General features: G+C 33.8%; 1 protein-coding gene across 5 annotated transcripts in view; it reads left to right on the top strand.

The window, feature by feature from the left end:
- LOC129956864 (FK506-binding protein 5-like) overlaps nt 1-17,103 on the top strand; it is a 245,807-nt gene that overhangs the window by 206,198 nt on the left and 22,506 nt on the right. For all 5 annotated transcript variants that reach the window (XM_056068821.1, XM_056068822.1, XM_056068825.1 and 2 more), the window contains 3 exons: nt 1,904-2,017; nt 11,594-11,683; nt 16,306-16,572. In XM_056068821.1, coding sequence (XP_055924796.1) covers nt 1,904-2,017; nt 11,594-11,683; nt 16,306-16,572 — 471 coding nt within the window. The remainder of the gene's footprint in view (nt 1-1,903; nt 2,018-11,593; nt 11,684-16,305; nt 16,573-17,103) is intronic.

Below are 17,103 nucleotides of genomic sequence, written 5' to 3'. Positions count from 1 at the left end.
CCATTTGCTTTTTGTGAATAAAACCAAGCAGTAAATATTAATGATCTTGATAAGGATGAATATGGTAAGTCAACCATCTAACTCTCCGACCCGCCCGAAGGCACACGGATTTTAACCATAAAACTGAATGACCGGACCGCCGCAACAACAACATTGGCGGGAACTGTGGTTGAGTCCTAAGGGCCGTCACCGGCCACGGTACAACCCTCCCCGAAGGAAGTACATCCCGTCATCGAATGAATATGAATCGAATCGGATGAATATGGTAAAGAAAACCCTCTAGTCAGCGTAGAAATAAGTCAAACTCTTGATATTTTGAAAGTCGGGAACCGTTGAATAGATTTAAAAAACAGTACAACTGCGGAAAATATATAAATAAACCTTTAAAGAATAATTGTTGACAAGCAACAATTAATGAATTTCTTACTTGTTATTTTTGATAGCTTGATTGAATTATAGACAGCCCTGAGGTAAGTATTTTTATTTCCTTTCCCTTTATGTGATAAAAAATGTAGTTGATTTTGCTCAATTCAGTAATTGTTATCAATGGTTTCAACATTCTTAAGACCCGAATTAAACGGAAACTACTGTACCTCTGTTTTATGATAGTAGTGTACTAAGAACCATTGACAACAGGACACAATATCATTTTTTTTTCGCTCCTAGTCTTTATTAGTGCCTTAAATATAATTCTAAGTCATGTCCTAGTCATGAGATGTCATTATTTTTTTCTCCGCTTGATCATCATTGACTTTAAAAAAGAGATATAAGTCCTCTAGTGTTATGTTCTCATGGCGCCATTTAGGATTGACGAATGGTGAAGAATTTAAACTTCATTATTATTGAAGACAACACTAAGGTCCAATATGACTTTTTCTATGCTCCTATTCTTTATTAGTGACTTAGTCATAATGCTAAGTCATGTCCTAGTCATGACTTGGCGTATTTTTTTTTCTTCGCTTTTTTACACTTGACTTTGAAAAGTGATATAAGTGTGCTAGTGCTATGTTCTCATGGCGCCATTTAAGACTGGCGATTGGTGAGGTATTGAACTAACACCAGGGTCCAATATGATTTGTTTTTCGCTACTAGTCTTTATTAGTGACTCAGCCATATGCTAAGTCATGCCCTAGTCATGACTTGGCATAATTTTATTCTCCGCTTAATTTTCATTGACTTTAACAAGTTATATAAGCATATAAGTGACATAAGTACCCTATTGTTATGTTCTCACGGCGCCATTTAGGATTGAAGGGTGATGCATTTAAACCCTTCTTGACCTTCTATTATTATAAAATACTCCATTGTACTTGAAATATTTTTTAATGTCAGTCACATTTCTGTAATAATTTGACTATCTAATTCCTGTGAATGTATGTCTGTACCTAACCAGGAAGATTAAAATTACCGAAATTCAGCGGACAAATTATAATTTTTTACCTACTTTAATAGCAAAAGCAGATTATGCCATTTTAAAGTGATTGCAACTGATATTCTCAAATAAGAATTTCAGATGCTGTCATAATTGGAATTAATAATGATTGGTACGAATTTACCATAAGTTTAAGCTGGTTCATTTCAATATTTAATAAGTGGACTGTATTCTTATTTAAAATCAAACGACAATTCGAAAGCCAACCTTTTATTTCATCGAGGTACAACGACCCCGCAACGAACTCAGTACGAAACTGTTTTTGAAACTGATCCCATGTCAGCAGGGTTACAATAATTTTATCGCTGAAGCCAAGTCAGCGTAGGTTTGCTACATTCCTTACAAAAGGCGCCAACAAGGCGGTAACAATGATGAAGGATCTCATTGCCAATTGGTAATTTCAATAATTTGAGTACATCAATTTTTTTATGCGTAAAGTCAGTATCACTTCACTTCTGATCTATCTTTCAGAGACTACCCACCTTTCAGATAGACACTGTCCCCTCTCCTCCCTGGAGTCCAGTTGAAGATCCCCTCGACGAAGAGTCGATTGATATCCAGTTAGAGGAAGAGCCACAGAGCCAGGTGAGTCTAACGGATTAAAATTAATAACTTTAATTAGTATCTAGTTTGACGGATTAAAGTTCATTTTTACCGTTTTTTTACTTCCTCGTATATGTAGTACAGAAAAAGTATAGTAATAGGCTAAAAATTCGAACTCCAGATTTTGTCGAATTTCCATGTCTTAGATCTTCCTAAATTCGAAAAAAAAAAAAAAAAAGAAAAAAAAACATTTTTGGGAGATAATTGTCTGTCTGTAGCAAAGATAATTCAAAAACAATTTGAACTCGACAAATGAAATTTGGTATACGGTTTTTACATAAAATTTGTAAATTTCGATTATATTTATTTTGATCAAAATATGTTGAAAGAAAGTATATCTGAGAAGCTCTTCGAATATAAGTTAACAATTATCAAATTTTGAGCCTAATTCAACAAGGAATTGAACGTATGTCTATCTATATTCAGAAACATATAAACGGATAACTAAAAAATGCAAACACTTAAATGCATGAAATTTGGTATGGGATTTTGTGACTACAAGTGTAGTTTTTGTACTAAATTTTTGTTCCATTCGGTTGAAAGGAACACGCCTAAAACAAGAGCTCGTGCTTCTGGTACTGTTGACCGCATGTCCGGGATTAATCGTCGAATTGCTCGCCAAGGATGGCACGATAGATTCAGTAAAAGTGCTAAATTCATGCCAAGGGTTAACATTTCGCAATTATTGTATGCAATGGCACGTCAAGCATTCTCTTTCATGATAAGTTTATTAGAGTATTTGAGAGAGTTTTGTGGGATCTACCCCCGCTTGTTTGCTTTCTTGTAAACGAAATACACGAAGACAAAAATTTGCATTCGAAATTTTGACGAATCCTCGCGTTTTCCAGAGCTACCTGAGTCTGAAAATTATATTTTTGAAATTATATCTGCCTCTTTGTGAACTTGATACTTGAAAATGTTTTGAGCTAAATCATGAAATTTGATACATGATCGTTACACCACATCTGTAAATTTCTATCAAATTTATACTACCAGATATTTATTTAAAAGAAGTCTGTCTGTCTGTTTGTTTGGCTGTTTAAATATAAACGAACTCGATAATTACAAAACAAAGAGATCTGCATGGATAAAATTTTATGCATATATTTAACACCTGTAGTGTAGATGTTAAATCTATATAGAACAAGATTTCATTTGTAAGATCATGCCTTCGTATCTATTCAAATAAAATTAAATGTAATATTTTAATCTATAATTTAATTTAAAATTAATGTTTTCAAATTCATTTTCTGAGCAATGAGGTCTGATTCATTCTATAGCTGGAGAAGTGCTGCACTGACCAATATATATATATATATATATACTAGCCGCCTTTGGCGACCAGCCGGTTCGCCAATCTTAATGTTCGTTAAAATTTTAATAATTAAATATTTTATGCAATTCCAACTTTAATAGATTCTTCAGCAAAATATTTTAAAACTTCAAATTTTGATAGTCATATAATTCACTCATAATATTATAAAGGCCTTCAGTCATAGCGTGATATGTATCTCTCTAATTTTCTGTTACCCCTCGTAGAATTTATGCTTTAAATTAAAGTGTAAATGATTCATCTGCAATTAATATAATAATATTTTTTACTGAAACAAAGCATTTTTTTTAATAATATAATTACTGATAATAGAGTCACTGAGCGTTTAAACTTTATGGGCACTAAAGAATATCTTTCTTAATTTATGTAATATATCAAGAATTTGTCAACAAAATTTTCGCAGATTCATCATGAACAGATCGATTAATGAACAATGTTTACTTTTAAATGCATCAAACACTAAGAAAATAAAATGAATCGTTTAAAATAATCGGTCGAAAACAGGTTTAAAAAAACTACTTAAAAAACGATGTAATTAAAACTATAAGCATATACAAAAAAATATATAACTAACATAAATACAATTTAATTACAAAAGCATGCAACTAACCTAAAAATAATTTAAATCATTGAAAACAGGTTTAAAAAAAACTACTTAAAAACGATGTACTTAAAACTATAAGCATATACAAAAAATATATAACTAACATAAATACAATTTATTTACAAAAGCATGTAACTCACCTAAAAATAATTTAAATCGTCTGTTAAAAGTGGTTGTCATGACAACAATCAGAACAATGCGCATGCGTGAATTTTCTTCGGCAACTTCTTTTCCCTTTCCAGCTGTGTTGCCATAGAAACCGGCGCACAGCTGTTTACACGTTTATGTTTATCTATTCAGATTTTATAATATCTAATCAGAGTAACGATAAATATCAGTGTGTTCGTGTTCGTCAATAAATGTTAATTTTTTTAATAACATGATTAACGAAAACAGAGTCACTGAGCATTTAAACCTTATGGGAACTAAAAAATATCTTTCTTAATTTATGTAATATCTCAAGAATTTGTCGACCAACCGGTTCGCCAATCTTAATGCTAGTTAAAATTTTTATATTTAAATATTTTATGCAATTCCTACTTTAATAGCTTCATCAAAATATTTTAAAACTTCAAATTTTGATAGTCATATAATTCACTAATAATATTATAAAGGCCTTCAGTCATAATGTAATATGTATCTCTCTAATTTTCTGTTAACACCCGTAGAATTTATGTTTTAAATTAAAGTGGAAAGAATTAATCTGCAATTAATATAATAATATTTTTTACTGAAACAAAGAATTTTTTTATAATCTGATTAATGAAAATAGAGTCACTCAGCGTTTAAACTTTATGGGCACTAAAGAATATCCTTTTCAATTTACGTATTATCTCAGGAATTTGTCAACAAAATTTTCTTAGATTCATCATGAGCAGATCGATTCATTAACAATGTTTACTTTTAAATGCATCAAACACTAAGAAAATGAAACGAATCATTTAAAATAGACGGTTTAAAACAGGTTTTAAAAAAACTACTTAAAAAACGATGCACTTAAAACTATAAGCATATACAAAAAATATATAACTAACATAAATACATTTTAATTACAAAAACATGCAACGAACCTAAAAAAAATTTAAATCCAGTCCGCATCGGTTGATAATAATTCGTCAACACAATGCGAAATTCAGAACACAAAGCGCATGCGTGAATTTTCAACGCCAGTTACGTAACGCAAATACGTGATTTTTTTTTCTACGCCAGTTGGGGTAACGCTATGCGGATTAGAAATTTTTAATTTCCTTTATTCTGTTTTATTTTTATTCAAAAGTTCTTCAGAATGAATCTGCAGGATCGATTAATTAACAATGTTTAATTTTAAATGCATCAAACATTAAGAAAATAAACAGAATCGTTTGAAATAATCCGCCGAAAAATACTAACCTTAGCTTCATTACTGTTGGGAGAAAAAAACCCCGGAAGCCTTACTCATTTGGCGATGGCGAAATTGGAAGATTTTTTTTGGCGGAAAAGTTGGCGGTGGGGAAAATGAAAGATTTTTTTGGCGGGAAAGTTAGTTTTTAATTAATAATTAAAATTCTAATTAAAATTTCAAAAAAAGGGACCCCAGGTGCACATTCCCGACCTCTAAGGTATACATGTACCAAATTTGATAGCTGTATGTCAAATGACCTGGCCTGTAGAGCGCCAACACACACACACACACACACACACACATTGAGCTTTATTATAAGTAATATAGATATAGATATATATATATATATATGGAATAAAAAAATTGTAATTTGTTTATAATTTTATTTAAAATTACTTTAAAATTTAAATTACTTATTTTCTTATGGGCGAGATATTTTCTGTTTTGAAGGTTACCTTAATTCAAATATTTTGCTGTAGTTATAATTTCTGACTTTAAAAGCTGCTGATATAGGTATTAAATAAAAATCAATAAAATATCTGTAATTTAAAGTTAGAGGGGGAGGTTCTAATGTATGTAAATTGTCTAGTAAGGGTTATTTAATAAATTTGAAATGTCTAAGGACTAAATTCGACTTCGTATCACAAGGCTTCGGGTTAAGTTATAGATGTATGAAAAAGATAATTTTGTATTCATTTGGGAACGATTCACACAAGATTTGCTCTTCTTTTAACACCACTACATACTCCTGAATTTAGAATCGTAAAGAATCCAAATGAGTGGGGATGGGCAGACTTGGGGGGGGGGACTTTCTCAAACTATGCCCATTTGAGAAAGTTTCAGATGAGAGATCAGCCACTGTCTTGACTTTTTGAAAAAGTAAAGAAAATACGATCTATAATTAACGACAGTTAATAACAAAAATGTCTGGCCGCATTGGACCTTTCGCAAAGAAAAAAAAATGTGCAAGCCCAAAAGGAAAATCTTGGCTGTAGAAAGAGTTTAAATGTTACATTGAAACTAAAAAATTTATTAAAAAAGTAGATTTAAATAAACTTGCAGTAGGGGACTCCCCAAAACTTTCTTGCACATTTTCTATTAAAAGTGTTATTCCCGGAATAACATACAATAATTCCCGGAAATTGGCATACAATAGTTACGAGATATTAACTTTTGGCGTGAATTTAGTATTTTTCACTGAGTCTATCGTGTGACGCTATCATATCGTTGGCACATTTTTTGGCGATTAATGCCTGGCATGCACCTAATAGTATCCGAAAATCCAATTTGTGTTTTGACGCGTAATCGATTGAAACAAAAATATGACACAAAAGTACACCTGCAGTCATAAAATGATACATCAAATTTGATATATTTAAGTCAATGTGTTTTTGAGTTTTCGCTTTTGCATGTTTCTGAAAGCACATACCGACAGACGATCAACAACTTGTTGAATTTGGCTCAAAATTGTACAGGTGTCTAGATACGTTTGAGATGTTAGTCTGTGTATCAAATTTTATCTATCTAGTTCAGGGATCAGCAACCTATTGAAACGGAAGAGCCAAAAACAACAATTTATAAAATTTTCCAGTTTTTAAAGAGCCACTAAAAATTTTCGATTTAATATTATAGTATTTGCTTATATATATTTGATTTTTGATTTCAAATAAACGGCTTCAAATACGGAATAATCTTTATTCAGATAAAAACAGAAATACAGATAGTTAAATCAATGGGAGCTTTGGCTTTGCATGCCTTTTGAAAGTTTGATTATTTCTGGCTTACAGCTTGTTGTTTTAAGTGACACGACTCTAGATTTTTATTTGTTAGTTGACTTCTAAATTTACTTTTTATTATATTCATGCAAGAGAATGCTTGCTCACACGAATACGTCGAAGATCGTCAGCACTCTATATGCCAACTTCTTCACCTCGCTGTAGCATTCTGGAAGACTATTCCATGCGTCTAATATGAGGGTCGCAGAATTTCTTTTAGAGCTGTCCACTTGTGCTGCGCAATGTTTCTGGACCACCCATCTTCCAACTTGCTCTTGAGTTCTGTGAACTTGCCACTCACGAGTCTCTGGTTTTCAAATCGAGCAAATTGCATTTGAAGCGATCCAGCATCAATTCCAAATGGCTCAATGTTGATCTCATTTGTATTTGTGTTGAGAGGATTTAATATGAATGCGAGATTGCTTTTGTTGTTTTGAATTACTCGAATCTCTCAACGAATAGATCCTTCATGTTTTTTAAAGTTCGGCTGAAGTAATTCGTGTCAGTAGTTGCATTGGTCTCATCGCGATATTGATTCAGATTTTTAAAATGAAGTAATTTACCGCTCTCTATGTCTTCAACAAAAAAAAAAGTAATTTTTTTTTCCAAACAAATTACTTCTTCAAGCAAGTCGTAGGTTGGGTTTCCCTTTCCTTGCATTTTAGATTTAGTTCATTCGGTTTTATTATAATATCTACCATGAAGTTGAATTTTTGCCGCCATTTGTCTTCTTCGGGATGTTCAATGCTTTTTCATTGAGGAATGTTTTTGTTTCACTCAAGCACAAAACAAAACGGTGCAATACATTGCCTATGGAAAGCCATCGCACTTTATTGTGCAGAAGTAGGTAAGAAAACTGGCTATCTATTTCTTCAAGGGAATCTTTAAACTGGCGATGGTAGAGTGCTTTTGCTAAGATGATGTTAATAATCGTAATTACCAAGTTCGTGACCTCAACTATTTCGGCCGGAAATTTTGGGCACAAAGCGCTTCTTGATGAATTATGCAGTGAAGCGTTAGAATTGCGTGATTTATTTTTTTCTGAAGAATTGATGTTACACCTCCATGTGTTCCTGTCATACTTCTGTCTCCATCAGTTGCTATAGGAACGATTTTATTTGCATCGATTCAATTGTATTCTAGGCATTTTTGCACTATATTTGCTGTATCTTCTCCACGAGTTTGCCCTGAGAGAGGTAGCAATCCTCGCAATTCTTCTTTTGTACCTTGAAACGACATATACCTGACAAAAAAGGGTAACTTGTGCCGTGTCTTTTATGTCGCAAGACTCATCTACAGAAAGTGATAAGGCAGAAACCAATTGAATGTCTTCCACTTGCTTATGTGTTACATTTGAAGGCATTTTAGTAGTAATATTCTGTCTTGTACTGTTTTAGCAGACAAGGGCAAATTTTTGATTTTTCATAATTTCTGCTTTCTTTTTTAAATCATGAAATAGTTCTTCAGATGCACGTATAAAATAATCTTTGACATATTCACCATCTGTGAATGATTTTTCTCTTTTTGCAATTTCTAATGTTATTGCAAAGCTTGCAGATTTACATTGTTGGAATATTGCGCCCAGTAACTTATCATGGAACTTGACTGTAATTTTTTTTTCTTGGAGCTCTTCAACAGCTTCTTTTCGTGCGTCACCGGTTGGATATTTATCAGCAAACTGGGTATGTTATGTAGTGAAGTGTCTCTCCAAATTTGACTTTTTATTGTGTGCGAGTTTTTCATGGCAAATGAGACAAGTCGAAAGGCCATCTTTGCTGCATATGAATGCAAACTACTTCGTACAATCCTGATTGAATTCTCGGTTTTCTTTTTCAGTTCTCGGTTTTCTTTTTCTCTTTTTTTTACCAGCTGGCGGAGCTGAAAAAAGGATTTTTTTAAAATTTTACTTAGCTATCTAAAATTGCAAACAATTTATTTACCATTATTCCTTCGATCCTCAGATATGTAATCCAATTCTGTTACTGATTTTATTATATTATACGCGTACATACCTTTGAGAAAATAATTTGCTTCTAAATCGTATTCTTCTTGAAACAGCAAACGTATAGACACACGCAGAAACCGCAAGCGATTAAATTAACACACATGCAATGTAAGGTCGACCGCGTTCTCCAAGGATAACTGACTGACAACACGTTTAGAGTCTAGACATGGTGTCTAGACTCTAGACGGTGGCTGTTTAGGTGAGACAGAAATTAAATGTAATTGGTTGAAAGATAAACATGGTCACGGAGTCTCATCTCTAAGAACAAAACAATAGTTCAAATTTATCTCATTACGGTCATGTTAAGCGTAGCTATTTGTAATTAACGATTATGTTAATAGAAACCGTTGATAGATTAGGTACTTTAAAATATATTCTTAATTTTTAAGGGTTTTGATAATAAATTATTAATTTTTCGTATGGAACTGGAGAACCGCAACTTTACATCAAAAGAGCCGCCTACCCCTGATCTAGTTCCCTACTTTTTTTAGTTATTATATTCGAACAGTCGGGCAGACAGACTTCCTCTCAACGGATTTGGATTAAAATTTGACAAAAATCTACAAATTTTGTTTAAAGATTACATACTATATTTCATTTGTTTAGCTCAAAGCGGCTTTTGTCACAGACAGATATAAATCTAAAACTGTGTTTTTCAAACTCAGAAAGGTCTAAAATGTGAAGATGAAATTTCTCTCAAAGTCTAATTTTTGATGATTACAATATTTTCTCTGTATTTGGTATACGAAAAAGTAAAAAAGCAACTGTAGAATAAATTGAAAAACAAGAGCATACAAAAACAATTTGGTTAACAAGTGGCCATGGAAATATTGCAGTTACTCTTAAATTATCCTGTTACTATGTAATAAAATATAATATATTTACTGCACTGAAGAGGCAGCGGAACTCGTGCAAGCGTGCATGCACAAATAAAGAAGCTATGCAACCAGCCCTCGTAACATGATGTAGTCGGCAGCACCTATGTAGGACTATCGCTGTCAGTAAAATTGCTTTCTCTGCTGCAATAACAAATTATCAAGATTTAAATGATTTTTTGTGTATATTTAAAGCCGACACACTAGTGATGAGACAAAGCAATTTCAAGGTAGCAATGAAAGCTTGAATTTTCAAATACGACATTTTCGCGAGTGCACCGTGAATATCGAACATCAGGAAAAATGTCAAATATACGATATCAGTGGCAACTGGAAAAAAACCTTGAAAGAAAGGGGCTATCGATAACTGACGAGAATTATTAAACGAGTTAAACTTGCAACACTTCCTCAAATTACAATGGATTTCAATGATGAGGCATCAACAAATCTCTGCCTGCGAATTGTTTCGATAGAAAAATCAAATTTCCAATTCGTACCCCACTTTGATTGCATGTTACAAAGCTTTATACTTTATCTGAAACCAACAACGCTACTATTGGACTGTTGATGACTCGAAACATATTTCATCTGGTGAATCTCGTTTCCAATTGTATCTGGTGGACATACGTGCATGGACTATGGAGACAAACTCATGAATCTATGGATTTTATATGCCGACAAGCGACTGTTCAATCTGGTGGAATTTCTGGGTTAATATGGGGTGTGAGCAGTTAGATGTGTGAAAAAATGAATCTGGTTAATGAAAGTATGTAAGCATCTTGCAAGTTCACCTGCACCCATTTATGCCCTTGTGAATTCCGACGGATTTTGACGATTCCAGCAGGACAATTCGACGTCCAACACGTCGAGAATTGTTCAGGAGACTATACAATTTGGGGGAGTCTCTGGGATGATATGAGGTGTGTGCAGTTATCGCGATGTGAAATGAATTTGACAAATCATAGACACGTAAATATCCTGTCATTTCACCTGCACCCATTCATGTACACTGTGCATTCCGATGGATTTCGACGATTCAAGCAGGACAATGCGACACCCCACACGTCGAGAATTGCTACCAACCGACACCAGGAACAGTCTTTTGACTTTAGAAACTTCCATAAGTCGCATAAATCCCCAAACCATGAACATAATTAAACATATATGTTTACAACGTGCCGCTCAGAAGAGATATCTACCATATCGCATTCCTTTTGATTCGTAGACTATCTGACAGAATTTATGATGTGAATCGCCTCCGGTATACCTTCAGACGTTCAGTCAAGTTCATGCTATGCTGCTTTGCGTCACTTTAATGTGCTCGTGATAGCTCTACAAGATATAAGGTAGGTGTACCAGTTTTATGTATACATATACTATGGATGATTTAGAAATTGCTTCAACTTCAGCTCTCATCTGTCGAGTATAATTTCGCTTCATTAGAATATAAATATATATCCTATCTGAATATTTAAAATGGTATTAAAATTTATTTAAAAATTAAAAAGTTGAAAGAAAAATGAACAATGTACACATTTTTTGTATTATTTTTCCTCTTGTTCTAAAATTCTCTATCCCTCCCTAGAGTTCCGATTCGATCTTCGACGATCAAAGGGATTCCCTGCGCAGTTTCATTGAAGACATCATCTCCAAGGCCATGGTGGTCGCAGAGAAGGTGAGCCCAAGAATTCAAAATCACTCTTCGTTCAGTTATATACAACGCTTTGTCCCTATTATCTTGTAAACAGGATAATTAGAATGATTTTGTTTGGATTTTAACTGGCTTGGAATATGCTGTTAGATACGGTGTCCTAGCAAAGGGGTAGCTTATCTTCCGCGTGGTCTGGGAATCCCGGGTTCGAATCCCGGTTCGGACATGGTTGTTCTTCATCTGTGTTCTATCTGTGAGGTGTGTGAATGTGTCCCCCTGTAGAAAGGGGTTGTGCAAGCGAATGTGTGAGTTTCATCTTCCTATGAGCTCTAAGTCAGACTTCTTCCCTCGGGTGCTCAGGGTTCTTTGCCCTCAGAAGCTACTGCACCCCCTTTCCGTGGTAACGCGGACGCGACATCATCGCATGCAGTTAGAAATATAAAAATCTCGGACGAGTCCGCGAATGGTCTTTCTAGCTGAAAGGGAATGGAAATGGTGGGGAATTGAAATTTTCACTGCGCTATAACTTCCTTAACATTCAAAATAGAAAAATAAATCAAATTAGTGCCTCGTTAAGACTAATGACTTTTGCATTTAAAGTGTTTCGATAACCGTAATATCTTAGAAGTTAGGGGCTGAAAAATGATTTTCACTCCCTAATTTTGACTGCTTCTGAAATCAACAATTTATGTTGCCAGATAGTAACCAATGGTCTAAAAATATTATATTTGCTAGTCATAATTTGCTATATAAAGCTATTTATATAGGAAATTAAAAATCACCTATGTAAGAAAATAAAAAGGATTCTCCAAAACTAAATGTCAAGATAAAGAATATATATATAGAAAGGGGGAAAGGAGGGCCTCAAGATTTTCACTGCTTAATAGCACCTAATTGTCTTAAGCCGAATCTTAACCATCCTACTGCCGGCGTCCTGACCTAGGGGTAGCGCGTTTTCCCCGTGATCTAGACGTTCTGGGTTCGAGTCCCGATTCGGGCATGGTTGTTCTCTTCCTTGTGATCTCTCTGTGAGGGGCGTGAATGAGCCCCCCTGTAAAAAGGGATTGTGCAAGCGAGTGTGTGTGTGCTATCTTCGTTTGAGCTAGAAGTCAGACTTCTGCCCTCGGGTGCTCAAGGGTCTTTACCCTCAGAAGCTACTGCGCAAAAATTTGGATTAAAATAGTCACACGACAAAATAAAAAAAATACTATTCTATTAGAATTTAAATTGCTTTTCACTGATCTATATCTCCTGTAATGATTGGCAGCTTGTTTTGCTACCATATCTGTTTAATTGCTCCTATCTAGTGAATATATTAAAGGCTTGAAAGATAGTTAGAAAAGGCAGATGATGCAAACCCAACAGATAGTCGAAGGAATTCATATATCTTCTAACTATTTTACCAGAAGAGAAAAATTGCTACTTTTTTTTTCAAAGTCTCCGATTCAAACAAATGTTTGAGATTTCGTAGAGCCAATATCTTAATTTTAATGCTCCATTCTGGTTTAGTGTTTGTTATATTAAATCAATTTCGACAGATTGCAAAATCTCATAAACTTTTTTTTTTTTGCCTTCTTTGAAAGTTTTTATGTTTCATGATGCTTATTTTCTCAGCACTTAATCATATGATAAATAATAAAAACCAAAAACGAAACAAATTAAATTAGGATTGACATGCATCTGTTTAGGAAGAAAAAAAAATTGGCTGACATGCTTCAGGACATAGCACGGCTGATGCCGGAAAAAAAAAAGGGATTCTGGTAAGAGTTAGTCGAGCTGAGAAATTCTATCTGTGCTACTCTGTAATAGGCATTTTCATATCTGGATATTACTATTTGAAATTATATGAAGAAACGTATAATGCTTACCTGAGCTAAACTAATTTTTGAGTTTATATTTTATTTTCATTTGGATAAAAATATTTTTTTAAATACGAAGGTTACTTTTTGATATTTTCTTCGATTATTTAGTATTGAAAGATTTATATTTTTCTTTTAACTTATTATATACATCTTTTTTTTGTGGTTAACATAAATATTTTGGTTACTATTTTTTATTTTGTACCAAATACGAAATCCTGCTTTAGAGGTTAATACATCAATTTGGAAATCAATTCGAATTTTTCTCATTTTAAGATTTGAATTCAAAAAACTGCATATATATACATTTTTTTGATGTAATGAGTACTAAACACCACGATCATGTATTAAATTTTATAATTATGTTGTTTTCAAGAACCATTCGTAGGGATAACAAAATTGCATCGTCCTTAATTTCTTAATGTACGGATTTAGTCATTAGTTGATTTAATTTCGTGTATACGTTCATCAATAATCTAATGCAATTTGCTTTTAAGTGCTTTTAATCCTCAAGATTTTATGCATCTCTTCGATTTGTAGAGGAAAAAAAATTTTTAAAAAATAAAATAACTGCTCTTCTGTGGTTACAGTCCTTTAAAAAAATCTCTCTGTATGATTTCTTTTCAGTGGCGCTCGTAATTTTTTCCCTCAGATTTTTCCCCTTTTCCTTTATCCCTCTGAAACGACGTAGTTTGAAAGGAAAAATTGAAGAAAAGAGCATATCCAGAAATGTTAGAAATGAGAAAAGTTATCGCGGATCCAAATTGTGAAAATAAATGAAAAACGAAAAATAATTCAAGTAAAGTATAAAATTTAAAAAAAAAATTGTACTAATAAATTTTTCTTATATGTTTCTTCATGAGCACAACAGCCCCTTGCAGACCTTAGTTGCCTCAACCACGCCCTCTTTCCAGCGCTTTCTATCCCCCACAACTCCTTTCCAGTTCCTTATCTTCAGAACACTCAGGTCTCTTTCCACATCATCCAGCAATCTAGTTGGAGGTCTTTCTCTGGACCAAGATCCCATACGATTTTTAAAAGTGGATATTTTGAAGGTTTCTCTAGATATGTCCGAGCCATCTTGAGCTATTACTCCGGATAACCAGTGCTATCTGTGGTTGCCTATAGAGTTTATATAATTCAAAATTGAATCTAGTTCGCCAACAACCTCTCTCTAGTACTGGGCCAAAGATAGATTTAAGGATCTTTCTCTCGAACATGTTCAAAAAACGCTCAGTGTCCACTTTCACAGAGCAAAATTTCTCTTGCAGATAATAAATAAATTCCCAGTATTTGTCTTTACTTTTATTTCATAAAACTTGAAATTTGAAAAACTTTGACTCGTGGAAACCCTTTTCATTCATTACAATCGAGTTAAATGTAGAAAAAATAAATGAAAACCACCAGCCTCTATTTTCAAGACGATTCTGAAAAACAGTAGTTCAAGGCATATTCTCTACAAAAAAAAAAAAAAAAAAAAAAAAAAGAAAAACCCACTGCAATATCTAACTGCCCCATCAGCCGATTTCGCCAATTTCTTTGCGCATTGAGAGCTCAAGATATGGTTGTATTTTTCTCTTTATGCATCATTTGCAAACGATGTCCCAAAATAAAATTCTGGCACAGCCTCCAATCTCAAGCATTAGAGAGATTTAATCACTAACATATCAGAATGAATTGGAGGGGATATTACTAAGAAACACGCATAATTTTGAATATAATAATAAACCAGAGGAATTAGTTTCTACAAAACTTTCTCGCATACTCTCTAATAAATGTGTTACGTTAATGTTGTTATTACTTTTGACCTTCCATAGACAAGCCCGCTGACTGAGTCAGCAATTTAAGCCGAGTTTGAGCAGTAGCTTCTGAGGGTAAAGGCCCCTGAGCACCCGAGGGCGGAAGTCTGACTTCTAGCTCATATAAAGATGACACTCACACACTCGCTTGCACAACCCCTTTATACAGGGGGGCTCTTTCACAGACAGAACACAGGGCAAAGAACAACCATGCTCGAACCAGGACTCGAACCCAGGATGCCCAGATCATAGGGAGGGCAGGACCCCGGCAATAAATGTGTTAGACCAGAAAACGCCTTGCATGGCGTTGGTGTATAAAATATTAACGAATAATTAATTATTATGAAAAGTATAACATGTATTTAATATTTTTAGTGCATCTAAGGAGTGATGCTTGTTGAGTCTTGGCAATTACACAGGCATGTGGTTAATAGTGACCAAAAACTTCAGAACGCACTTTTTTCAATCGATTGAAACAAATATTTGGCACACAACTGCACTTGTAGTCACAAAATTCCATACCAAATTTGATAATTAAAGTTTTTGTGCGTCTGAAAAACTTCCTCTGAATGAAATTTGCTCAAAATTTAATAAGAATCTGCAAGTATGGTGCAAATACTGAATTCCAGATTTCACCCATCTAGCTCAAAATTCTTTTTTGAATTAATTATGTCACGGACAGATAGACAAATATAAATTTTAAGCATTTCTTTTTCGAATTCAGAGAGATCTAAAACGTAAAGATACGTCAAAATCTCGAATTCGAATTTTTTTATCACTATTACAATACTTTCTCTATACTTACAATACAAAAGAGTAAAAATTCAGTGGATAATAACATGAAACGGAAAGGAAGGTACATCCTGTGTTTAGTAATTTTCGCTGATTAACTGGTGCTAATTCTAATTTTATATAATCATTATTTAATTCTACTTTCAAATGAATTTTTGTATTCAGATGCATGTAATTGACGCCCTCCTTCCAACAGAAACTTCAGTTCGTCGGACTGGACGACGACGACGAAGAAGAAGAAGAGGAAGTCCAGCAACAGGTGGAGGAAGAGGTGCAACCTCCTCAGGAGGTGGAGGAGGAGGTGATAGAGGCAGAAGAGGAGAAAGAAGCTGAGTTGAGGCTGACGGAGGAGGAGGAGGCGGAGATCCGGGCAGCAGCTGAGAAGGTGGTGGAGGAGGTGCTGTCCAAGGCGGAGGAGGTGGTCACCGAGCAAATGGTGGACACTTCAAAATTCAATTTCCCGGTAAAAATGTTTAACTTTTAATTATCATCATTAATTTAATTATTATTAATAAGTAACTTTAATAGAAATTAATAATTAATAACTTTTTAATTGTCACCACTATTACATTTAATTACTTTAATTTCCATTAAAGAAAGTCAAAATTCAATATTCTTATAGAGGGTGTATAAACATTCCACAAATATTGAATTTTCTTAATAATTGATAGGTTAGTATAGAGGGCGCTCATCACCGAGCATAACTTCTCTTTTAAGTAAATAGGAAATAGAAGGAGCAAAAAAAAAAAAAACGCTTTAAAACTTTCAGGCTTGATATCACTCCTTCTTTTGCTTTATCTCGTATTTGCTCAAGTTTGAAAGCTGTTTATTGTCATGGATATGCAAGACCAACACAAAAAACTTTTGACCTGAAAAAAGAGGTTTAAGAGGGTATCCGTCATCCTCTTGAAATAAGCTATATGGATTGAGCTTGAATTTCCTTCTTTGCATAGTGCTGAAATTTTTCACAGTTGAATATATTGACCAGGTTGAG

This window comes from Argiope bruennichi, chromosome 11 (genome assembly GCF_947563725.1).
Source record: "Argiope bruennichi chromosome 11, qqArgBrue1.1, whole genome shotgun sequence".
In the NCBI taxonomy this organism is placed as follows: Eukaryota; Metazoa; Arthropoda; class Arachnida; order Araneae; family Araneidae; genus Argiope; species Argiope bruennichi.
Note: the sequence above shows the minus strand (reverse complement) of the source record. Positions and strands in the feature narration are given on the sequence as shown.